Source organism: Ranitomeya variabilis, chromosome 4 (genome assembly GCF_051348905.1).
Source record: "Ranitomeya variabilis isolate aRanVar5 chromosome 4, aRanVar5.hap1, whole genome shotgun sequence".
NCBI lineage: Eukaryota > Metazoa > Chordata > Amphibia > Anura > Dendrobatidae > Ranitomeya > Ranitomeya variabilis.
This window is the reverse complement of record NC_135235.1, coordinates 281,601,552-281,627,208: the sequence shown is the minus strand read 5'-3', so window position 1 is coordinate 281,627,208 and position 25,657 is coordinate 281,601,552. Positions and strand designations below refer to the sequence as shown.

The 25,657-nt window shown below is 43.1% G+C and overlaps 1 protein-coding gene across 6 annotated transcripts in view; it reads left to right on the top strand.

Annotated features, from left to right (window-relative positions):
• The window catches only part of SAMD11 (sterile alpha motif domain containing 11), a 164,613-nt gene that overhangs the window by 1,412 nt on the left and 137,544 nt on the right, over nucleotides 1–25,657 (top strand). For 2 of the 6 annotated variants that reach the window (XM_077250034.1, XM_077250036.1), the window contains exon 2: nucleotides 1,235–1,275. In XM_077250034.1, the coding sequence (XP_077106149.1) occupies nucleotides 1,235–1,275 (41 nt within the window). Of the gene's footprint in view, nucleotides 1–174; nucleotides 225–1,234; nucleotides 1,327–25,657 lie in introns of those variants that run through there. The other 4 variants (XM_077250033.1, XM_077250035.1, XM_077250038.1 and 1 more) reach the window with 3 other exon arrangements.

The window sequence follows — 25,657 nt, the reverse complement described above, 5'->3', positions numbered from 1 at the left end:
ATGCTCTTTCCTGGCAGTTTAATTAGATGGATGGGGAGGAAAGTAGGTGGTGGGGGGAAAGCATCCAAACGTGGTTATAGGAAGCACCAAGGGCTGGGGCTGCTCAGTGACAGCAGCCTCCCTCCCTCCCATTCTCCCTCCCTCTTCCTTCCTTCCCTCTCCGGTGACCCCAGCTCTCCGGATGGGGATTTGGCACTGAAGCGCAGGCTGCTGGGGTTGTGGAGGTAAATGGGGAGGGATTGATACCCCCACCCAGGGGCACACAGTCATGATAAGGGTACAAGCCATACATGACATAAGTGGGTCTTTATAGTCATAAGGATTCTGGATACCTATTTTGATTCTGAAGGTGGAATCCTGGAGAGATTAAAATTAACAGAAAGGCCATTTCTGTTCCCACTAATTACTCCGATTCTCTCTGCGAGGCTCCTAGATCTGAGGGGAACCACAACAATGTCCATAGATCTAGAGTGGGGTCTTGCAGAAACTCCGAACACTCAGTCTTTTGCAGGGTAGAGGGGCTAGAGAGTGAGTCACCTAGTTCCTCTGGGAGGGGGGTGAAGACAGACAGGGCAGTGCTAAGAAGAGGTCATTAACCCTTCCAGACTGGGAGGTGGCGACACAAGTCTGTTTACTTAGCTACGTGTACCTGGTGGGCACTGCCAGCCCCTGTAGCATGTCTTCTACTATTCCACTTAGATTTTTTTTCTTACGGAAAGTCCCCATCTACTTGGTCTCTTTTTGTGCTAGTTACATTCTGAGTGTTGTTGTTATTTTATGCAATAATTGAGGTATTACTGTTACTTTGTGTAATGTTTACATGTTTATGTTACTTTCTGCAACTATGTATCAATCTATAAAGTAGTACATATGTGTGCCCTGGTAAAGTTTGGATTTCCATTATTTATTGAGTTTTTCTGTTGTGTCCGTCTATTGATCATAGCTATAATGTTTGTGTTGACATTTGCAAATTGATTGTTTCCTTTTGGTTGGGATAGTTCACAACTGCTGACAAAGTTTCTATCATGGTTAAATGGTGATCACCCCATTACAATAGGAATGATTTTATGCTGTAACAATGCTCATTCTAGGTATCATTTAGTTTTCAGTTTGGGGGTCAAAGTCTTTATGTGTAAACCAGCCTATGATGGGACTCTAGTGAGCTGTCACCTTATCTGCGCACCGCCCACAGCTCATCACCTTGTCTCTTCTCTCTTTTATGTGCTGCTTCCAGGGAAAAGTCTGAAGACTCTTATGTCAAAAGGAATCTTACAGGTACATCCTCCAATCTGTGATTGCCCTGGGTGTCGAATTTCGTCTCCAGTGGTAAGATCATTGCTCAGACTCTGTTTAAGCTCCTTTTTCCCTGCATTCTAGGCTGTTTGATCAGAGATTCTGATTGACACGTCTGTATTCACTGGCTATGCCGTTTACAGATCAGGCATTTTGGGGTCTTCCTGATGATAAGTTTTGATGTTACATGGAATTTTTCACTTTTACTTTTTTTTTTATAGCAATATTCGCTTGGAAGGGGTTCTCTGGTTTTGCCTAAGTAAGGCTGAACTAACAGAACATTCATAATACCCACACTTCCTAATATGAACTGGTTGATAAAAGAGGGAAACTGGTGTTTTTTGAGGAAACAGTGGGAACGGATCAATGTTTTATTTGCATACTATTTGTCTGTGTAGGCAGTTCTTTGTACAAAATATGCCAACAATTATGCATAGATGTGAACTATCTAGCATTTTATTATCCAATTGTACCTGTTTCTTTTCCTTGGGGATATACACAAATGTACAGTGCCCTCATCCCCCACATTGTTGCACACTACATGTGCTTTGCTATCTGAGCCTTAAATATAATATATAAAATAGAATAACTATTTAATGGCAAATAGTTTGGCATTTTTGGCAGTGAGAATGTGGACCAGTGTCCATGTGTGTTTTATATCTCTGCTCCTTCATATGACTGAGGAGGTAATGGTACGTTAACTATGTCAACTAGACATTCATATAAAGAGTGTCAGTGGTCCGAATTTTGGTTAAACCATGTTTTATGTTATTCTTGCGCTCTAGTCAAAAACATACATATTGATTATTTTGAGACATATATAGAAAGAAAACACTTTGCAACATTATGAAGTACATAGAAGTGTTTGCAATTTATGAAAGGAAGTAGTTGTGGCCCGTGTGACTTGTTCCACATATACCAAGATACTTTTTTATGTTTATGACTGTCAATTTGGCATTCTGCATTAGTGGGTATAGTTGATGGAGCAACGTGTGGTTACTAATGACAATATTTCTGTGTTGGAATGAGGCAGGAAGGTTCTCTAAATTAAGTGGCATCGCTTTCTATGCAGACCTTATTGCTATGTATAATGATCGATGTTGGGTGTTACATACAGAAGCGGAGGATATTGTTTACATCCCGGAATATAGGCTGAACTGGATAGACCAATGTCTTTTTTTGGCCTTGCTAACTAGAACCCATCTCCCCAGATATTATGAAACTAAAACTTCCACCATGTCCCAACAGCGTTGTCATACTATGTTAAGAGTTGTAGTTTTGCAACAATACGGGGGATGCAAATCGGGGACTATTACTCACGTCTATTGAGATTGAATATGTGTTCGAATCTTTATGCTACTACTTGATATTTTTGGATAATAGGGAAGTAATAATAAAAAAAATCCTCGTTGCTGGATTTTATAGCCGTTCAGCAATAGAGTAGTATATTTGTTATTCGTGTAAATTCACTAGCAGATTGCAGACTACTCTTTTATGATGGTCATTCAAACTGGTGGACACAGACAAAAAAGTGCCCCTGTGCAAGACCAAGTGCTGTCAGACCCAGAAAAGGAGTGCAGCACTTACATGCTCTCTGCGGCAGAGCTTGTAAGTAGTGATGAGCGAATATACTACTTACTTGAGATTTCTCGAGCACGCTCGGGAGTCCTCCGAGTATTTTTTAGTGCTCGGAGATTTAGTTTTTCTTGCCGCAGCTGTATGATTTATATCTGATAGCCAGCATAAGTACATGTGGGGGTTGCCTGGTTGCTAGGGAATCCCCACATGTACTTATGCTGGCTAACAGATGTAAGTCATTCAGCTGAGGAGAGGAAAACTAAAACTCCGAGCACTAAAAAATACTCGGAGGACCCCCGAGCGTGCTCGAGAAATCTCGAGTAACGAGTATATTCGCTCATCACTACATGTAAGCGTTGATTAGACGTTGGCTGGATCCATCCCTGCTTCAGTGTCTCCGAGAGCATAGTTCTGGCCAGTGGTGCCACCATGCCGATGGTACAAAGTGACAATCAGGAGCCTTCCCCCTCAAGCAACAAGAAACTGGGAGATGGAAGGATGTGATCCTGAAAAGGATTCTTTAGGCAACCCCTTAAAGGCTGCAAGGAAGCAATCCTTAGTGTTTGAACATGGTTTTATATGGCCTCCATATGTCCTAATAGGCTATGGTGATATCATAGTGGCTTATACTGGATGATACATTTGGTGCATCATTATCTAACTATACACCAGCTCCTGGTTGAATCAATTTTTGGCTAAATTTTGACTCACTTTGTCACATTTTTTAGCCATACTCCTTCAAGCCACATTATACTATTTACTTCTACAACTGAGCAACAAAAAGTATCTAAAACTAAATGCACCAATTTCGTTATGTAATTTGGTGCATCTACTGCTGCACACTCGCAGCAGTAGTATATAGACTCGTTTTAGCATCCACTCGCAGTTTTGTCCTTGGATACCAAAAAGTACAAAGTGGGCAAAGTCCTAGGGTTGTGTGCCAGGCATGGTAAAATCACACTCACACCATAACTTGAGCTTTTTCAATAGCAAAAATTCAAGTAAAATACCACTATCCCAGACATTTCAATGTAGCCAGTACCACATCTGTCCATAGATCTTCGGCATTTCGCACACAGTTGTGTTTCTTTCTTAAAGATAAAAAAAGGAAACTCTCTATACTTGTTCATGCCGGTCCTGTTCCTAATAATGTGGAGCCAGCTGGTCCTGTGGATTTATCTGTGGCTTTTATCTTGAGGTATGAACTAACCGTAGCAGCCGACAGCCAGAGCTGGAGGTGATAAAAAACGTAACGAAAGGGAATTAATGGCGAGGAACAGTAAAATCAATGAAATCCTATAGGCAGACGGAAGAAATTAGTCAAAAAGACAATTTTGTGGGATGAAATGGCAGTTTCATTGATATCATTATTTTATTGCCTAACCTGAATGCATTTTATACTGTCGTATAATTTGAGATTTTAAAGGGCTCCTTTATGTGAGCTGAGGTGGGCTTTTTGTGATGTTTTATCAATGCTTTGGGCAAGATTAATCTTTTTTTTTTTCTCCTGGAGTCTGTGTTGTTTAGCATGCTGAGATCTCTTGAAGGTTTAAGTTTGAATTGCAACAGTGTAGCTTGGAAAGACCTTTAGTAACTCTTGGAAAGACCCTTAGTAGCTCTGCAACATTGGATACTTTTCATTGATGTGTGGACACAGTATTCACAGGCTTCTAGTCCACCAATGCACTTGGAAATATTGGGCTAAATGGGGCATAAGATGGCTCGTTCCTCAGTCAGAACCCTGGATCTGTAGTTTAGGAAAACCATGTCCAGCACCAGGGGTGAAAGCTCATTCGGCTTTATTCTGTAGACGGTTGCCGCAAAAGGGTGCAACTTCCTTGGCATTTCAAGCGCCATTCACCCTCTTAGTCATTGCTTAGCTTTAGTCATAGGCTGTGACTATGAGGATAAATGGCGCTTGTACCACACATGAAGATGGACTGACTTTTTGCACCCTTCTCCTCTATGGATATTTTAATGGATTTCTGAACTTCTTTTCATCCCACGTGCTGAACTTGTGAATACGTAGTAGACCGCAGGTGAGTCACGAGCACAAGGTTTCATAGGCATATGGATTGGGGTAAAGCTGCTCTTTTTCTGCATACTTAATGGATGTGTAGTATTCTCATTGCAAGTCTTTAGCAAGCAGCCAGATGTTAGAACTTAATAAATCAGATTTTTATGAATCCTGTTCACATACGCTGCTTTATTTTTTTTTCCTTGGGTTTTAGCCAGACTTATAGTCCCTTCATGCAGTAATTAATGGGGTTCCTTAAACCCCCCACTAAAGAACATTAAAAGTCCATCCTCTATTTATACAGAAGATGTACAAGTCCACTTTTAATTGGCTTATATATCAACCCACTGATGGATGTAGACGGAAAAGAGCCACAGTGCAAGAACTGTATGGGGGAACTTTCCAGCCCAATAAGGGTATGTGCACACGTTGCGGATTTTGCTGCGGATTTTTCCGCAGCGGATTTGTAAAATCCGCAGGGCAAAACCACTACGGTTTTCACTGCGGATTTTCATGCGGTTTCTTCTGCGGATTCCTCTGCGGGTTTTCAACTGCACTTTCCTATTGGTGCATGTTGAAAACTGCTGCGGAATCCGCAGAAAGAAGTGACATGCTACTTCTTTTTTTCCGCAGCATTTCCGCACGGAATTTTCCGCAGCATGTGCGCAGCGTTTTTTTTTTTCTCATAGGTTTACATGGTACTGTAAACTTAGGGAAAACTGCTGCGGATCCGCAGCGTCAAATCCGCTGCGGATCCGCAGCAAAATCCACAGCGTGTGCACATACCCTAATTCATCATAATGCACAATTTCATCTGCTTTGGAGGAGGTAGTGGCCCCCTTACCTCTTGGGCCCCGGGTAGTTGCACCAATGATTTGTCATCACCTGCATCAACCATAAGGTCTAAGGCCGGCGTCACACTTGGCGTAAGACAATATGGAACGTATTATAAGTCCGTACTACGGCCGTAATACGGAGAAATGTTCCCAAAATATTGATCCGTAGTCAGGGTGTGTCAGCGTATTTTGCGCATGGCATCCTCCGTATGTAATCCGTATGGCATCCGTACTGCGATATTTTCTCGCAGGCTTGCAAAACCGACATCTAATGGATTTATGTGCTCAAATGTTCGGTAAAACATATATATACAGTGTGTATATGTGTGTATATATATATAATATATATATATATATATATATATATATATATATATATTCTGTATTTAGATTTAATTCAGCACGATATCTGTGAAAAGCCGGTAATTCAATTGCCGGCTTTTCATTTCTCCTTCACAAACCCGACAGGATATGAGACATGGTTTACATACAGTAAACCATCTCCTATCCCCATTTTTTTTGCATATTCCACACTACTAATGTTAGTAGTGTGTGTATGCAAAATTTCAGCTCTGTAGCTGCTAAAATAAAGGGTTAAATGGCGGAAAAAATTGGCGTGGGCTCCCGCGCAATTTTCTCCGCCAGAATGGTAAAGCCAGTGACTGAGGGCAGATATTAATAGCCAGGAGAGGGTCCATGGTTATTGGCCCCCCCGTGGCTAAAAACATCTGCCCCCAGCCACCCCAGAAAAGGCAAATCTGGAAGATGCGCCTATTCTGGCACTTGGCCACTCTCTTCCCACTCCCTGTAGCTGTGGGATATGGGGTAATGAAGGGTTAATGCCACCTTGCTATTGGAAGGTGACATTAAGCCAGATTAATAATGGAGAGGCGTCAATGATGACACCTATCCATTATTAATCCAATTGTTTGAAAGGGTTAAACACACACACACATGATTTAAAAGTATTTTAATGAAATAAACACACCGGTTGTTTTAATATTTTATTGCTCTCTCAATCCATTAGCAGACCCTCGCTTGGCAAAACAATAAACGCACAAAATACATACCCTCTGTTGAACCGTCACGTCCCACGAGGTAATCCATCTGAAGGGGTTAAAATAATTTACAAGCAGCAGCCCTGCAAATGCAGCTGTGCTCGTGCTTGTAATTCCCCGGCGAATGAAGGAAATGTAGGTCATTGACCTACATTTCCTTCAGTCGCGGTGATGCGCCCCCTGGTGGATGTCCTCATATGACCTGGAGCGTGGGAAAAAGTTCCCAGGCTGCAGTTCATGAGAACATCCAGCAGGGGCGCATCACCGCGACTCAATGTAAGTATAGATCACTGCTTTCCTTTCAGCACCCGGGGATTACAGGCACGAGCGAGTGGTTTAGCGCAGCTCATGCTTGTAATATTAGTTAACCCCTTCAGATGGATTACCTCGTGGGACGTGATAGGACATCAGAAGGTATGTATATTGTGTGTTTATTGTTTTGCCAAGCGAGGGTGTGCAAATGGATTGAGAGAACAATAAAATATTAAAACAACCGCTGTGTTTATTTCATTAAAATACTTTTAAATCGTGTGTGTGTGTGTGTGTGTGTGTGTGTGTGTGTGTGTTTTTTAACCCTTTCAGACAAATGGATTAATAATGGATAGGTGTCATAATTGACATCTCTCCATTATTAATCTGGCTTAATGTCACCTTACAATAGCAAGGTGGCATTAACCCTTCATTACCCCATATCCCACCGCTACAGGGAGTGGGAAGAGAGTGGCCAAGTGCCAGAATAGGCGCATCTTCCAGATGTGCCTTTTCTGGGGTGGCTGGGGGCAGATGTTTTTAGCCACGGGGGGGCCAATAACCATGGACCCTCTCCTGGCTATTAATATCTGCCGTCAGTCACTGGCTTTACCATTATGGCGGAGAAAATTGCGCGGGAGCCCACGCCAATTTTTTCCGCCATTTAACCCTTTATTTTAGCAGCTACATCGCTGAAATTTTGCACATACACACTACTAACATTAGTAGTGTGGAATATGCAAAAAAAAAGGGGATATGAGATGTTTTACTGTATGTAAACCATGTCTCATATCCTGTGGGGTTTAGGCAGGAGAAATGAAAAGCCGGCAATTGAATTACCGACTTTTCACTAACACCGCTGCGTATTTCTCGCAAGTCACACTGCTGGTCCGTGTGTAATCCGTATTTTTCTCGCCCCCATAGACTTTCATTGGTGATTTTTTTGCGCAATACGGTGACAAACGCAGCATGCTGCGATTTTGTACGGCCGTAGAAAGCCGTATATTACGGATCCGTAATATACGGCTGATAGGAGCAGCCCCATTGAGAATCATTGTGCCGTATGTAATGCGAGTTTTACGGATGTAGTTTTTGCGCTCTTACGTCCGTAAAACTCGCTAGTGTGACGCCGGCCTAATAGTTACTTTGTGACCTTGAGAAATAGAACTGTAGGCTGCATTCACATGTTGTTGTTTTTTTATAAATATAAAATATTTAATAAAATTAGATATTTGAAAACTGCAGTAAAGATTGATGGATTTTTGGTAAACAAAACATAACACATCTGCAACATATGAATGGAGCCTTAGTGACTCTCAAAATCCATATAGAAGGATTTATCCAAAAGTATAATCATTTTTTAAAGGAGCCGCCAACATTATTACAAAAATCTGTACTCATCCTCCAGTGATGCTACTAGTCTTTGCATGTGGCCCGCACATGACCGCTACAGGCAATCACTGGCTGCAGCAGTCCTGTGTCATACAACTGTCATCCTGGTTCCCAATACTGAGCGGTAATGTCAGCAGTACGGCACAGGACCGTTGCAGAAGCCACATGTTGGTCATATATAAATTAAGGAAAAAACTAAAGGACCGATCAGTGGTAAATCTTTCTAGAAAAAGACTTGGTGACTAGGGCCAGATCATTACGCAGTTTTCTCCAGATTTCTAATATAGCACCGAATGAAAAATCGCAACATTTTAGCAGAACTTGAAGTTGTGCAAGAAGTTTACAACTTTTGGCTTTTTTACTCCAGTTCCATGCAGCTTTGCCAACTTTTTTTTAAAAGTGGTCGGAGTTCAGACGGGGTGTGTTGGCCAAGCGTGCCCGACACAATCAGTTACACCACAAAAGTGGCGTACATTGCATCAGAAATATACACTAGTCCCTGCCTGGCGGATGTTTCTGGCAATGGCACACAACAGTTGAGAGCTGCGCCAAATTCATTGAAGAGACGCATGCCGCTTGATGAATTCAGCATATTTTACTCCAGTGCGACTTTAATTTAGATGATCGTACAAAATGCCAATCTTAACGAATAAAGGTCGGTGTCTTTTGTTTTACATTTGCAGCAGTAGGGTTTTTTTTTAAACATTTTAACATTGGATGAATGTTAGGCGAACCCATGATTTTCAACTGTATCAGCCCACTATCTAATGCTTAACTGGACCTCTTGACTGTATAAAATAGTAATAATGTCCCCTGAAGATCATTTCTGGCTTTGCTGCCAACATTAGTTTTTCATCCTTTTGATATTAATGATGTTTCCTCAGGATAAGTCATCAATATCAGATCACTGATGGTCTGACACTGCCAGTGATCATCTGTTTTCAGGTCCGGTGCCAGCCCGATGTAAATAGTGAACGGACCCCGAACAGCAAAGGTTCGATGTGTAGCAGCCATTGCCATTGTCTGTGCAGTTCCAACTCTGTTCATCGTTTACGTCCGACTTGCAAACAAAGCCAGAGTTTGATCCAATATTCACACCCAGCCATGCAAGTCAATGAGTCCATGGAAACCATTGGACTGCACTCGGCTGACACCTGAGTGCAATCCGATTTCCACGGACTAACACAATGAGGAAGATGGCAAGATTTTTTTTCCTCTAACTTCTCCTCATCCAAATTGGATCACTCTAGGATCAGAGTTTGATCAGAGTGTAATTTGCATAATCGGCACGATTCTCTCGGATGAGAGAGTGTACGCTGGGGTGACCCTAAGCTAAGGTTAGGTTATCAATATCATAAAACAGAATTACCCCTTTAAATTAAAAAAAAGAAGCAATTAAGTGATTAATTATGAAAACAAAGAGACTGTAAAAACCAAATGGTGCAAAAACTTTTTAATGAAACCCGATACAATATAATATTGTGCCTTAAAGGGCTTGTCTTAAATTCATGTGTTTGGGACTTAAAATCAGGACCGAGCCTTTCCTATTTCATTCCTTTGTTTCAGTAACTAATAATCTGTGTTGAACAAAAAGTTGAAATAGAATTGAAAATGAACTCTGTGTCGTTTTAGTTTTAATAACAGGATTCTGAAATATTGAGTAACTTTCTTCTATAGCAGTGCCAGAAACCACTTTGATGCTTGTTGAGGTGAAGATGTCTGGTCTTTTCCTAGAGTAATAGAACCTGGGACTTGTGCGGATTGGTTGTCATGATGTGACCGGCCTAGTGATCATATCGGGGCTCAGTATACCTTCATTGTTATTTGTATATTAGACGCATTTGTATAGGATTTGGATGAGCGCCTCTCCTCTCTATAGGTTGTGTCTGGTATTGCAGCTCAAATCTATTGAAGTAAATTTGTCTGAGCTGCAAATCCCGACACAACCTGTGGACAGGCACTGCGCTGTTTTGTTTTTTAGAAAGGAGCTAGCTTGGAATGACACAATCCTGAACATAATCGGGGCCCCTTCCTGCATTGTTTTGGGTGAAAATGTAGTCCGTGTTGGACTAGAAAACCAAGGGGCCACCAGTATCCAACTCCAGGGACTCACTTTTTACCTACATGCAAATGTGAGGGTTGTAGTCCACTCTTGCACAGCGGCCCGCTGTAGGATTCTCCTGTGGACCAGTCCAAGCCTGAATGTAGCTGTTCATGTGCGTCTTTCTCTGTTCTCTTTTATGGGATTTCCATTCATAGTCGAGCCTGATTCTTCCCATAGAAGCAAGTTAAGACCCTGAGTATGCGCGGCCAACACTCAAAAAGACCGGGCTCCATTCTCAAATTAGATGGGCGTCCTCAGATTTAGGAACCACATGTATCAGACTTTATAGCTTCTCCTGGGAGTTTGCCATAAATGTTTAAGATGAAAATATCCTTTAAATTGTTTCCCACCAATGAAAATGTGCTCTATTGGCTAAAACTTAAAAATGTAAAATTACTTAAAGGAGTTGTGCAAAGTTTGAAAGTTATGCCCTATCCATGGGATTTTAATGTGGCACAGGGCGGAAGCCGTGGGCTAGGTACTTGTCTTCCATGCCCTGACACGCTACATGAAAATGGGGTTCCTGGCAGGGTATATGGACTTTAGCTGTGGTGGCGATACGCCCTTGTAGACCGCATGGTGCCGTTGCACTCATCCTGCTAGGACCAGATGTTACAGAGTTCAGTGAGGGAGACCATAGTTGATAAATAAACTTATTTCTACTGAACAATAACTTTTGAGGAACTATGTACAGCAGGTAGTAGGTATTCATCTTCAGGAACGTTTCCGTTATGACATGGAACATCATCACACACTTTCCGCTCCCTTTCCTGGAGTCACTCTAGCTTTCTACTTCACTTAACTCTTCTTCCTCAACACAGCCTAGCACACGCTATTGTGGGATCAACCTTGTCTCCACTAACTTCACTACAGTCCAGGAAGCAAGAGTCTTATACTTTCACCCGCGCTTCCGAATCCTTCTCCCCTTAGTGGAATTTTCTATACCAATATGGTCACTACTTAGCTACTTAGCTTTCCGCTTTCTTGATGCCTCTTGACCACCTCACGGGGCATTCCCTCTTAGTCTTGCTTATCCTTCCTTTTCCAGCCCGATATCCAGCTGACAGACAACTCCGTACCATTCCGCTAGGCTTCCTGCCCCAGGCCCGATACTTCTTCCTTCTCTCTCTTCTTACTCTGGACCGACTCCGGACACTAATCGCTTCCTTCTTGTTGTTGCTTATCCCGTAGAAGCTTACTACTTGCTTTGGTCGTCTCCCTGTTGCCACATAAGCGCACAGTGCGTACGGTTCTGCTACTCCGCCAAACCTGTGGTCTACTACTGCAGGCTCCTCCCCAACTCACATTCTTCCCGGAAACTCTCTGTTGTGCCCTCACTTAGCTCCTCCCCATGGGCTAGCCCCAGCTATTAACTTGGCAACTATCCCTGTCAGCTACCTAGTGCTCGGTAGAACCCAACTCTGTCGCTATAAATGTAGGACAGTAAACATTCCGAACACTATAATACATTACATCGTTTCACATATCAAGAAGGGGCAGTGTGGACACCACCTCCACTTCCTTACATTTTCCTCTTCTTCAACAATGGCTGTCTTTGGCCATCTGGAATCTGAAAAACAACAAAGCAAATTCACCACCACACCACATGTAATGCATTTTAACTTGAAATAATTCTCCTTGTTTTGTAAAGCAGAGACGAGGTCTTTCTCGGTAAGGACCCCGGAACAATAGAACACAAAGTCCTTTTATCAGGAGCCTATCCATTTGATTTATCTGGTCCTTCTTGATAAGGACCTCCTAACAAAACAACACAATCCATTCACTCACAAAGTGCAGTGCTAGTCATGGATATGGGGCAGTTCATAGCTGAGGGTGTAGGATCCTCCAGCTGCCATAGAGCGTTTTAATCCAGCAGGAGAAAGCATAACAAAAAAAAAAACGCCACAACAGTCCTGCCATCCTCGGCCTTCAGGCCACTAGAGTCCCGGACAATTGACCATCGGTCCTGATGGTATCAGCCACTCTGGAGCCTTGAACTAATCCAGGCATTGGGGTGTAACAAGCACAATATTAGCTTCTCCAGATTCTGGCTCACACCGGGTCCCTTTTATCGGGGCTTTTTCAGACCCATGTTTGTTTTGGTGCTTCCTCCCTCACGTACACGGCAGAGTGAGCACGTTGGGCCACCATTACGGCAACTGGGCTTGCCACTGTGACTGGCAGTCCTGGGGGCACTCCACTGGCAGTTCCCAACTCTTCAACTGGGCTATGGAGGCTTGATTAGCCCTTTTCAATGGCCTCTTTCGAACGTAGGACCCCAACTGTGGGAGCCTCAACTACCTCTGACCGAAGCCCTACCTCCTTGAGCTTTTCCTCTATTTTGGTCCCCATTCTTTCTCAGGAGACAGCCACCACAAACCAGCACCTAGGCCTGTCTTCCTTCAGGAACCTCACCACTCACCAGGTTGTAAGCTGTGCCGACGAGGAGGTAGGTAGCTCCGCTTAACGGAGCAGGGCGAGGTAATCGTCGTCAACGCCCCACATGCTACATGAAAATGGGGATTCTGCCTGGGTATTTGGACTTTAGCTGTGGTGGCAATATGCCCTTGCAGACCGCATGGTGCTGTTGTATTTGGCTGGCCAGGACCAGATGTTACAGATTTCAGTGAGAGAGACCATAGGTCTTAAATAAACTTATTTTGACTGAACAATAACGTTTGAGGAAACTTGTACAGCAGATAGTAGGTATTCGTTTTCAGGAACGTTTCTGTTATGAAATGGAACATCATCATGCACTTTCTCCTCCTTTCCTGACATAACTCTCGCTTTCTACTTCACTTAGCTCTTCTGCCTCAACACAGCCCAGAACACTCTATTTCCGGAAGTCTCCTCATCGCCACTAACAGCACTACAGTACAGCAAGCAAACCTGCGGTTCTGTGTCCTTCTCCCCTTAGGGGAGTTTTCTATGCCAATATGGCCACTACTTGACTTTCCACTTTATTGACAACTCTGGACCACCTCAAGGGGCATTCCCTTTTCGGCTTGCTTATCCTTCCTTTTTCGTCCTACAGACAACTCTGTACTGTCCAGCTAGGCATTCTGCCCCGTTCTCGATACTTCTTCCTTCTCTCTATTCTTACTCTGGACTGACTCATGACACTAATCACTTCCTTCTCGCAGTGGCTTCTCCTGTAGGAGCTTACTACCCGTCTTGGTTGTCTCCTTCTTGCCACATAAGCAACCACTTCATTCTTTTCTGTTACTCAGCCAAACCTGAGGTCTGCTACTATTGCAGGCTTGTCCCAATCTGACATTCTTCCTGGAAACTCACTGTTGTGCCCTCACTTAGCTCCTACCCCCTTGACTAGTCCCAGCTTTTAACCCCAACTATCCCTGTCAGCTAGCTAGTGCTGGGCAGAACACAACTCTATCACTATCAATGTAGAACAGTAAACAAGGGGAAGGGGAAGTTTGGTCACCACCTCCACTTCTTTACAGGATAGCGGATGACTTCCTGATCGCTTTGGGACTCTCCACCGATCCCAAAAATGGGGCTTTAAAGGTCGAACACGCAAACCACCAATCCATTCATTCTTAATAGGAGTGCCGAACACCTCACAAAGCACTGCGCTAGGCTATCTTTGGCTTTCCCATTGAGATTGAATGGAGAATGACTGCTTGCTTGGCCTCCAGTTCATTCAGACCATGCTCTTTAGATCTTGGGGATCTGTGGGAGTCCCAGTGATCGAGAAATTATCCCTTATCCTATGGATATGTGGTAACTTCTAATCTTGCTACATACATTTTAAAGAGGTTGTCCACTACTTTATCATTGATGACCTATACTTACTAGTGATGAGCGAATATACTCGTTACTCGAGATTTCCCGAGCACGCTCGGGGGTCCTCCGAGTATTTTTTTTTAGTGCTCGGAGATTTTGTTTTTCTTGCCGCAGCTGAATGATTTACATCTGTTAGCCAGCATAAGTACATGTGGGGGTTGTCTGGTTGCTAGGGAATCCCCACATGTACTTATGCTGGCTAACAGATGTAAAACATTCAGCTGCGGCATGAAAAACTAAATCTCTGAGCACTAAAAAAATCTCGAGTAACGAGTATATTTGCTCATCACTAATCCTTACCATAGGTCATCAATGTCTGGTCAGGGACCGACAACCAGTACCCCAATCCGATAAGCTGTTCTCTGTATCAATGGGGGAGGCGGCTGACCGGACCTGCTCAATTGCGGAACTGCTCCATCTTCTGATAGTGGCCATGGCCCGGTACTGCACATCTGCCTCATATTCAAATCAATAGCCCTGCCGCGACCAGTCTCAGAAGACAAAGCAGCTCTCCAATTAAGTAGTTCCGGCCAGCTGTCCGCGCTGACACCGATTACAGCCTAATAGGATAGGTCATCAATGATAAACTAGTCGACAACCTCTTTAAAGGGGATGCATACCTACTTTGTTCCTGTAACAGCACCCCTCATGTCCATAGGCTGTGTCTGGTATTACAACTCAAGCTTTTTTTTTTTTTTAAGATAGTAGCCATACGCAAGGTGCCTTTGGGTCTGTGCAAGTGAACAGTGTTTGCAAGGCTGCAGATAATTCCATGATGGAATTCATTCATACTCCAGCAGTTTTCTGCATGTGCACTCCCTTCCCAGTGAGTATCGTATATATACATATCACACCACCTAGAATGGGGTGGCAGAAAGCATCATCGGCTGATAAGTCATTTTGACAGACCTCTGTCTATCTTCATACCATCACATTGGGGACCTTCGCTCTGTCTCATAGAAACTTTTTCATGTAGACGATCACTTTATTGTATCAAAATTCGTCCCTTATCCGCTGCTCCTCCATTAGCGATTCCTGGGGTCACTCCGAACTGGAATATGGCAATACTCCATAAGGCTCATTCAGACGACCATATTTTCGGTACGAGTGCGTTTCGACAAAACATCAGGTCGCATTCGGACCAATATTATTTTATGAGGCCGTTCACATGTCCGCCGCATAAAATACATTATTTCTATAGCTCCAAAATATTCTACAGAATGTTGCCAATTAAAAAAATAATTTAGGTATCTATTTTCTATATTTTAAGATGTTTTCTGTCCATCAAAGCAAAAAGTATTGTTTAATTGATTCTCTTATTAAAACGTTTCTTGTGAACAGTCAGGCGTCGCCTGTTTATTTACTAACTCTAGAAGATCTATTGGGTTAGCATCGATTGTCCAGAGACGGATCCTTTTTATCAATCTATTGGATAATTTACTCTAAAACCCCCCATTTTCACGTTGCAGGTTCATGTCAGTCGTTTACGCATCTTCACGCTGTGCTATTGATCCATATGAAAATCTATTCAAATTGGACCCTAGAGGTCTTTTTGCCCTCCAGTATCATCCTTTTTTTTCTGCCATACTTAGGTATCGGTAGTAAGTGCCATGCTGTGACATATGTATGTATGGAGAGGCCGTTCTACAAAATGTAGAATTAGAGCAAAATTCAACTTAAAAATTAAGCACAAACTTGCAACAAGGCACCTATGTAGAGGTCTCCATCTCCATTCGGGGTCTCTGCAACAGTCTTCAAGTTGGAAATTAAATATTTCTGGACTGCTATGAAAAATTAAAAGTTTAAATTTTTTTTTCTTTCGTCTGAGGAAACCGCATCGACACAGTCTTCCTCTTGAGTATTTATCTCCGAACCCCTCCTCCCTTCCCTTTCTCCTCAGTTGGCCACTGTGTGGTTGCTCGGTGGTGTTCTTATCTAGGCGACCCCCTGCCTATAACTGAAGGCTTGATTCTCCAGCTGCGCCCCTAACACGTCCTTTTTTTCCCCCCTCCCCATGCGGTCAGACCTCACAGCTGTCAGATAAACCGTCTCTCTGTGCTGTCGAGGGAGGGGGATCTCCAGAGGGGCTGTCAAGAGTTGCACACAGATATTCAACTAACAATTCCCCTTTGAAAGCTCTCAGGAAATGGGTAGGACTCGTCTCCTTGTGTCTGTTGACTGTGGTTTCAGTGTCAGGGGCACACCGGGCCCACTTCGCTATTGGCGGCTGACATGGTGCCCAGCGGGTGAGGGGACACAGGAGGGAAGCCCAAGCGCCTTTCATAAGCACCTTGTTCCCCTGCCAGGGACCTCCCACCATCTCCCTCTAAGAGCGACCAAGAAACTGTCAGCTTTATGTGCTGGAGTGTGGAAATTGCTTCCCTGCCAAATCCCTGAGATGAATAGGGAGCTTTCTTATTAATAATTGCTATTAGAGGAACGTGTAAGTCCTAGGCTCCGGATGGCATGAGTCCAATCACGACGCTTGTACTCGTCCCCGTTTTTATTCTCGTATACCGACATTCGCCTTCCGTGGGAAGGGTTAACGTATATGAGGAGGTAGCCCACCCCTGTCGCATCCAATTTGTAGTGTCAGGGAGGCTAGAGGGGGTTTAATTAATGTCTGCGCTCTGGTTTGAGGCTGCGTTCATGTGGGCCTTTTGGGTTTTCTGTGATTAGGAGAATTGATTTGAAGAGGAAATTACTTGGCGAGGGCGAAGGTGGGGAGGAAGGAGGGTGGATGATAGTGTCGGAGCAGCGGAGAGATAATTGAAGGGGATAAGAAGGGGAAGAGGGAGGAGGAGAACGGCTTTTGGCAATGGAAATAAGGATCTACGTGCGAAAAGGATAAATGGGGGTTATAGCAAGGGTGAGAGCGGTTGGGAGCGGTGTTGGGCGCCTGATCACGAGCGGCATAGAACCAGCCTTAAATCCCACTAGTAGTCTCAGGCAGGAGGCACAAGCAACCTGCAGCACTCCACCACCTGTTGTGGCACTTACAGAAGAAAGTTTGTGGAGGTTGTCATGTCAAGGTGTTATATCCCTGCATGTTGGCGTCTAGGCGAGGGGGATGCCCTGTGGCTACTAATGGGACAGGTGTTTCTCTAAGATTCCCAAATTCTTTCTAAGCACGTAAAAGTAATATTTTAAATAACATTCATCCAAAAAAACATCTGCTCCGAACAAGAATGTCTTATTTGTCACGGCACTTAGGCAAGACTTTAGTTTATGTCTTTACAAACTAGATGACCAAACTCCACAATCACCGTAGGGTTATTTTCAGTGGCATAATTTGAAGCTCGTGAGCCCCAATACAAAAGCTCCAATGGGGCCCCCAACTACTGCAAGCCTTTATTAACAATGGTCTTTTCATCTGGGCCAAAGCCATCTTTTCGGCCACCCGGGCCCAGGTACGATTGCAACCCTTGCACCTATTATAGTTATGCCCGTGGTTATTTGAAGTACTTTGATTGTTTTCTGTCATGTTAAGAAGTTAAAAGGGTACTGTTATAATTAAAAAAGGGGCTTTCTCCAGAAATCCCAGAGGCAATGAATGGAGCATGTGGCCTCTGCTCCACTCAAAACCCCTTTTCTTGAGAATGCTGGGGTCCTTCTTGGGATCGTTGGGTATTCAAGTGGTCAGTCCCCCAGCGATCAGCACATTTTCCCTTATCTTACAGATAGGACATAAATTTCAACTTTGATTACGGGTCCCAGTCGGGACAGTGATGATGATGTCTTTACATAATTACCGGCGATGTATAAGCAAGTAAAATAAATAAATAACTTCTGGAAATACCCAATTAAAGAGGCTTTCACCTTGTAAAATGCTACTTGGAAGAAGGGTCCCTGGAAATTATGCAGATCACAGTGATCTGCTGTATTCTGTAGGGAAACTCTTCAGTAAGTCTTCATCTTTTCTGCAGCAGTGCCTCCGCAGGAGAAATGTAGCATTACACAGTGTCCAGTTTAATCAATGGGTGGCTGGGTCCTCCAAAGTGAGAGACGCTTTTTGTTTTTCTATCTCTAGCAAGAGATGAGGATCCCAAACTTGTGACCCCCACAACACCGTTAACTATTAATTTCCCAATAGTTTTTCAGAATTTCCCTAACAGTTTTACAAATAAACAATCATTTTATACAATTTTGTTAAAAGCCATTTCCATATGATATTTCTTATTTTGGAAAATGATTCTCGTTCATTGTGACCACCTTCTCTTCCAATGGAGATGTCACCCTGCTCTTCTGGGCTCCATAATAGCCTAGTGCTAGTTTGCCCCTGTACCCAGCCATATTTTAGGTTTTGTAGTCGTGTTGTTTGCTTGTTTTGTTGTTGTTTTTTTATCTCGAACCTTTGCATGACTTTATACTTCTTAGCACTGTATACATGAACCTCATCTCCGGTTCCAAATTAGATTGGTTAATTACGCTGCTATTGGCACTCGCTCACCCCTGTCCGTCTACAGTTATTATGTTCTCACTTGAAGACACAAGTTAGGGCTTCATTTCGGCTTTCAATAGACCAGGATCTCTCAGTTTGAAAATGAACCCAATAGGTGGTACCCAGGATGCTGCCATCGCTCTGTTTCCAGGGTAACGACAGTCAGTATTTGGAGACGGGGAAAGGGCAGTCGTCCTTTCTCCCCACTGTCTAGAGCTCCATTGATAGAACGATAGTCGATGGACGTAGATAATTGAGGGTCACTGAGCTCTGCCTGGCAGGCTGTCTTTAGGGCTGTTAAACCATAAGCTCCCATTACATTTTGTGCAGAGAAAAGTAGAATACACATGGAATAAAATGTGTTCTGGGCATCTCAATATACTCATCGCGTAATATATCATAAGCCATTGGCCTTAAAGGGGACCTATCGCCAGGTAAAAACCTCTTTCTGTTCTTATTTTATTCTGGCTGCTCTACTTAGTATTCTATTGTTGTTGTTTTTTTGTTAATTCGCTCTACAGTTCCGGAGATATGGGTTTTTTACTTAGTGCTACTTTTTATAGCCTATATGAAGGGGGTGTGGCTAACTGGGTAATTATGCAGAGCAGCTTAAAGACACACCCCCACAGCACTAAATAAAAAAAGACCCATATCTTTGGAACCATATGACGGATTTTCAAAAAAACAAAAAGTTGAATACTCAGGGAAGCAGTGAGAATATAGTAAGAGCAAAACTTGGTCACTTTTCACCTCGGGACAGATTCTCATTAATGTATCAAAACTGTTTTGCCTATGGCAACTAAGTGAAATTCAGATTGTGTTTCCTAAATTACAGTCAGAATATGTCATGCAGACCCTTATTGGCTGAATGGGCAAAGGGACACTTTTATGTTACACTGGCTCATTCAGATGTCCGTTCTTTTATGTACATGTTCTATTCATATTTTTCATCTATAAAACATGTGCCCATTTTAGTCCGGGACTGCTCACATGTCCGTGAATTTTTGCGGACCAAGAATCCACAAAAAACTGATGAATGTGTGTTTTTGATCAAAGTCATGGACCACATTTGCCCGTTCTAATTAATGGGTCAATGTAAAAACAAAATTAACAACACATGGATACAATCCGTGAGTCATCCCAGTGCTGTCTGTCTTTTTTTGCTTTTTAGTTTTTTCCCATGCAAGAAAAACTGATGCCACACCGGTAAAACACGAACCCAGACTCCAGCTTGCAGTGGAGAACTGTACCAGAGCAGAACATTTTTTCAGCCATAGGGGTCAATTGATCTGTAAAGTTTGCACCGAGATGTAGATGCCTCCATGTACTGTACAGAGTGACGCTTTAGCCCTGGAGTAGTTACGGGCGTTCCTTCTGTTCTCCACCTGCAGTCTGTCACCATGCATATGTTTACTGCCTCTGGGGAATTGATTTAGAGGCGTTGGGTCCCAGAATCCTTGTTGACTTCCGTGGTGGGGAACGAAGCCAAGATTCTGTGCACCTGGATGTGCTATTCCTCCACTCCCTGAGTGTGTGATAGAGAGATACATACATACATACATACATACATACATTCTGGCTGTCCTGTATTGCCAAATAAAAGCTTTTTTTTGTCAGGGCTTTATTTTTGTACATTCACCTCTCTAATGTAGTGGAGACTCCTTATGTATGAGCCATTAGTCTACTGCAGGGGTCCCCAATCTGTGGCTTGCAAGCCTGTGATGTGTGGCTCACGACTGTCTACCAGCTTTTAGACCAAAAAGTATGTATATATATTGTTATCTTTTAAATTATAAAAACTACAAGAAGGAAAATGAGCTGATGAAAAAGTTTGGGCCCCCTCGTGGTTAGTACCTAGTAGCACCCCCTTTTGAAAGTATCACAGCTTGTAAACGCTTTTTGAAGCCAGACAAGAGTCTTTCAATTCTTGTTTGAGGGGTTTTCATCGATTCTTCCTTGAAAAATTATCCCAGTTCTGTGTGATTCCTGGATCATCTTGCATCCGCTGCAGTTTTGAGGTCTAGCCGCAGATTTTCAATGATGTTCAGATCAGGGGACTGCGAGGGCCATTGTAAAACATTCAGCTTGCGCCTTTTCAGGTTGTCTATTGTGGGTTTTGACATATGTTTAGGATCATTATCCATTTGTAGAAGCCATTCTCATTTCAACTTCAGCTTTACAGATGGTGTTATGTTTGCATCAAGAATTTGTCAAAATGTAATTGAATCCATTCTTCCCTCTACCCATGAAATGTTCCCTGTACCATTGGCTGCAACACAACCCCAGAACATGATTGATCCACCTCCATGTTTATTGGTTGGCAAGATGTTCTTTTCCTGAAATTCTGTGCCCTTTTTTGTCATCACATAGCTTTGATCAATGGGGCCAAAGAGATATTTTTAACCTCATCGGTCCACAGGATTTGTTTCCAAAATGCATCAGGCTTGTCTAGATTTTTTTTTTTTGCATGCTTCTGACTTTAAATATTGTGAGAAGGCAGGAGAGGTTTTCTTCTGATGATTCTTCCATGAAGACCTTATTTATGCAGGTGTCTCTGAACAGTAGAACAATGTACCACAACTAACTCTAGAGTCTGCTAAATCATTCTGAAGGTCTTTTGTAGTCAAACTGGGTTTTGATTTGCCTTTTTTCTCGCAACCTTACGAGCAGCTCACACTGAAATTTTGCTTGGTCTTCCAGGCCTTATCTTGACCTCCACTGTTTCTGTTAACTGCTATTTTTTAATTACATTTCGAACTGAGGAAAGGGCAACTTGAAAACGTTTTGCTATCTTCTTATAGATGTGTCCTGCTTTATGGGCCTCCATCATTTTCAGAGTGATAGGCAGCTGCTTGGAAGAACCCATAGCTGCTGTTTTTTGTCACAAGGTTAGAGGAGGCTGAGTTTTTATAAAGCTGGGATATTTGCATCACCTGGCCTTTCCTAATGATGATAGTGAGCAAGCCATAACCCTAACAGGCTAATTAAGTTCTGAAACCTTGGTCAAAGTTATCTGAGTACATAAATCTCTAAAGATCTAAACTTTTGCATGGGCCCATTTTCCTTTTTGTAATTTTTTGAAATGTAAAAGCTCAAAATGTATTTTTTTTTTTGCCTAAAATACAATGATAGCCAAATCACTTTGTGGTTTCTTGCGCCTTTTTACAGTGTTCTTCATTCTGTAAACTTAGCCCCTTATGTTTACCCTTTGCGGCTTCCTCCATCCAAGCTTAGATATGGTGCCAGGTGGATTCCCGATGAGCAGCGCCGCTTGTATTTCACTGGCAGTGTTATTATGTAGGTCATGCCTCTCCTGTTATAGCTCTGTAAATCTAGTTCATTCAGCATACGTGCAATGTATATGAAAGGAGAAACCTGGAGAGCAAGCACCCTGGACAATGAGCGAAGGGAAAAGAGTTCACAAACAAGACTTTGCCTTGTGACATTTTAACCCATTTCCACAAATTCTTCTTTCACTGGCCTCTAAACAATGCCGTACTGTGGTCCTTTTGCTGACCCGTGCCATGTAATGTCAGCCACAACCCAGCATTCTCACATTCCAACTTTAGTATTGTCGGTTGGCGGATTCTCGGTCACATCTATCTGAAAATTAAAGTTAGGGCGATGCAAAATGCACTTTATATCCTTGGGGGATTAATATTTTTGCAATCAGTCTAATATTCCTGATTAGAATATGGAATGTTTTACAATTTTAACATTTTGCCACACAATGGACCTGTTCTAAAGAGAAGTAACTGATTTTGTACTTTCGTCTGTTATGCATTGCCTAGTCCCTAGGGTGGTCCTTCTCCTCAAGAAACTTTACCCCTGTGAGCAACACTATTCCTTACCGAGACATCATACATTCTATAGCCCACCCATACACAATAGATAGCTGCCGAATGATCGTTATGTCCACGGTTATTTCCCCCGATTCCTTTGGCAGCAACTTCTCTCCAGAAGAACAAAACGATTGGTTGTCATAAGCAGGGCTCTGGAGTCGGTAAGCCAAACATCTGACTCCGACTCCTCCAATTCCATGACACTGACTCCACCAAAATGGGCTCCGAATCCACGACTCCGACTCCACATCCCTGCCAGGGCTCTGGAGTCACCAAACCTCTGACTCCGACTCCTCCAATTCCATGACACCGACTCCACCAAAATAGGCTCCGACTCCATGACTCCGACTCCACATCCCTGCCAGGGCTGTGGATTCGGTAAGCCAAACCGCTGACTCCTCAATTTCCATGACACCGATTCCACCAAAATGGGCTCCGACCTCACAGCCCTGGTCATAAGTGGCATATGTCACATCGTATCTTCCCTGTCATCATCCGTCGGTGGACAATCGGGAGGCTGCCGCACACTTGTTGGCCGATCCAATGGGTATCGGCAGGTTCAGCAGCCATTAAGCTCAAGTACATGAGTGCCTTTAAATGGGTCATCTATCATTTGGGGGCTTTTTTTTTTTTTTTTTTTTTACTTAAATGCACTGAATTGATTGTAAAAAAAAATATTTTTTTCTATTTGCTTTAATTACAAATTTTGCATTATTTGCCTTCTATAGTCTCCGTGTTGAGGTCGGCTATTGCTGGCTGCAGAGTAAGTTGACTGAGAATCCATCAGTCAAGCCCGCTGTGATGGTCCGACAGCGAGTTTGCAACTGTTTTATCTGTCTTTTTCTGAGCTCCTCACAAACTTTGAATGTGGAGAGACACAAGGAGACTGTACAACCTAAATGATGCAGAATTTTTAAGGAAAGGCGATTGCAAAAATTGTCTTTATTTCCAAATACATGCATTTAAGGAAAACAAATTTGTCTAGCGACCAAGGGGGAAACTGGAGCGTGGGGGACCCAAACAGTCTCTTTAGTCCATATTACTACAGGTCCATGATATTTAGGGGCCCTGATAACTATTTTGCTTTTGGGGCTCACCAGTTCCAAGTTATGCCACAACTCCTAAACTTGCTGCAGACAGAAGGTTCAAGTTGGATTATGAAGCTTTGTGGCTTGACAGGTCACCTCTTGGCCTCTCCAAGCCATAATCTAAGTTACTGACGTAACTATTTGTATAAATATTGACAACTTGAAGAATTTGTTTTACTTTGTTTGCTCAGTTTTCTGTTTGTTCTTCAGATTTAATGCTTTGATGACACTTTTCTAAGCAAATATGTTTGTGTGTGTCTTGTGCACACCTCTAGTTCCTCTTCTGGCTTTTATAATTACTGCATGATTATATGTGTATATTTATATACTATTACCTTTCATAAAGACCAGTGTTTTTATTGTGTCGGAATGACAATGTTTGTTATAACATTAGCAACGTATTGTGGCAGAGCTGCACTAATCCCTAATAATCCAGTCGCAACACAATTTGACAATATATTCTAATTACATCTAATTATGGTCACAATATTCCCGTCTGTATACCTGCAGCAAAATAAATATGGAAAGAAAAAAGTGATTTTTGTGTGTGGACTTTGGCTTAAATCTCAGCGCTTTCATTGGAGTCATTACCCTCGGCTGATGGCAGACCCAATACTGTAAAGATATAGAGCAATTGTAATAACTTTGTTGAGTTCTTGCTCTTGCACAATTACCAGTTTAATTACTTTTGTGTATATTTCAATGCAATAAATAACACATTTAATACAGTTTGAGGCCTGTCCCACACGTCCAGATAATTCCGGTACCGGAAAAATCGGTACCGGAATTATCCGTGTCCGTGTGCCCGTGCGTTTCTGTGGCACATCAGTGTGGCACACGTGTGCTGCCCGTGTGCCGACTGGGTACCACACGCACCGTGCAGGAGACAGCGCTAGAGATAAGCGCTGTCCCCCCCACTTGGTGCTGAAGCCGCCATTCATATCTTCTCTGCAGCAGCGTTTGCTGTAGAGAAGATATGAATAATCCTTTTTTTTTTTTTGTTTCTCGTGTTTAACATAAAGATCCCTGTCCCCACCCCCTCCCACCCCCTGTGCGCCCGCCCGCTGTTATTAAAATACTCACCCGGCTCCCTCGCAGTGTCCTGTCCTGGCCGCACCTTCTACTGTATGAGCGGTCACGTGGGGCCGCCGATTACAGTCATGAATATGCGGCTCCACCCCTATGGGTATTCATTTCTGTAATGGGCGGCCCCACGTGACCGCTCATACAGGAGAAGCTGCGGCCAGGACAGGACACTGCGAGGGAGGCGGGTGAGTATTTTAATAACAGCGGGCGGGCGCACAGGGGGTGGGGACATGGATCTTTATGTTAAACACGAGAAACAAACAAAAAAAAAGGATTATTCATATCTTCTCTACAGCAAAAGCTGCTGCAGAGAAGATATGAATGGCGGCTTCAGCACCATGTGGGGGGACAGCGCTTACTGTAGCGCTGTCTCCTGCACGGCACACGGACTGCACACTGACAACGTCCGTGTGCGGTACGTGTTTTACACGGACCCATTTACTTTAATGGGTCCGTGTAATCCGTTTTCTCCCACGAACACTGACATGTCTCCGTGTTTGGCACATGGAGACACGGTCCGCAAAAAATCAATGACATCTGCACAGATGCATTGATTTCAATGTGTCTACATGTGTCAGTGGCTCCGGTCCGTGAGGAAACTGACACCTCACGTACCGGAATCACTGACGTGTGAAACCGGCCTAAAACAGTTTATCAGCTTACCTGACTTTATGCTTGGCAGTCCAGTTCTACTTTGAACAATTTTAAAGGCTTTTAGGTCATTTTTATATGGACTTTTTATGCTAACAGTTAGTTTTAGTTCATAAAAATGTGTATTTCAGTTTTAGATCTTCATTTATTTCATTTGTTTGCTGCCTGATCCAAGTTTCTGATTTTTCTGTGATGGGAGTGTCTCTTCCAGTAATATA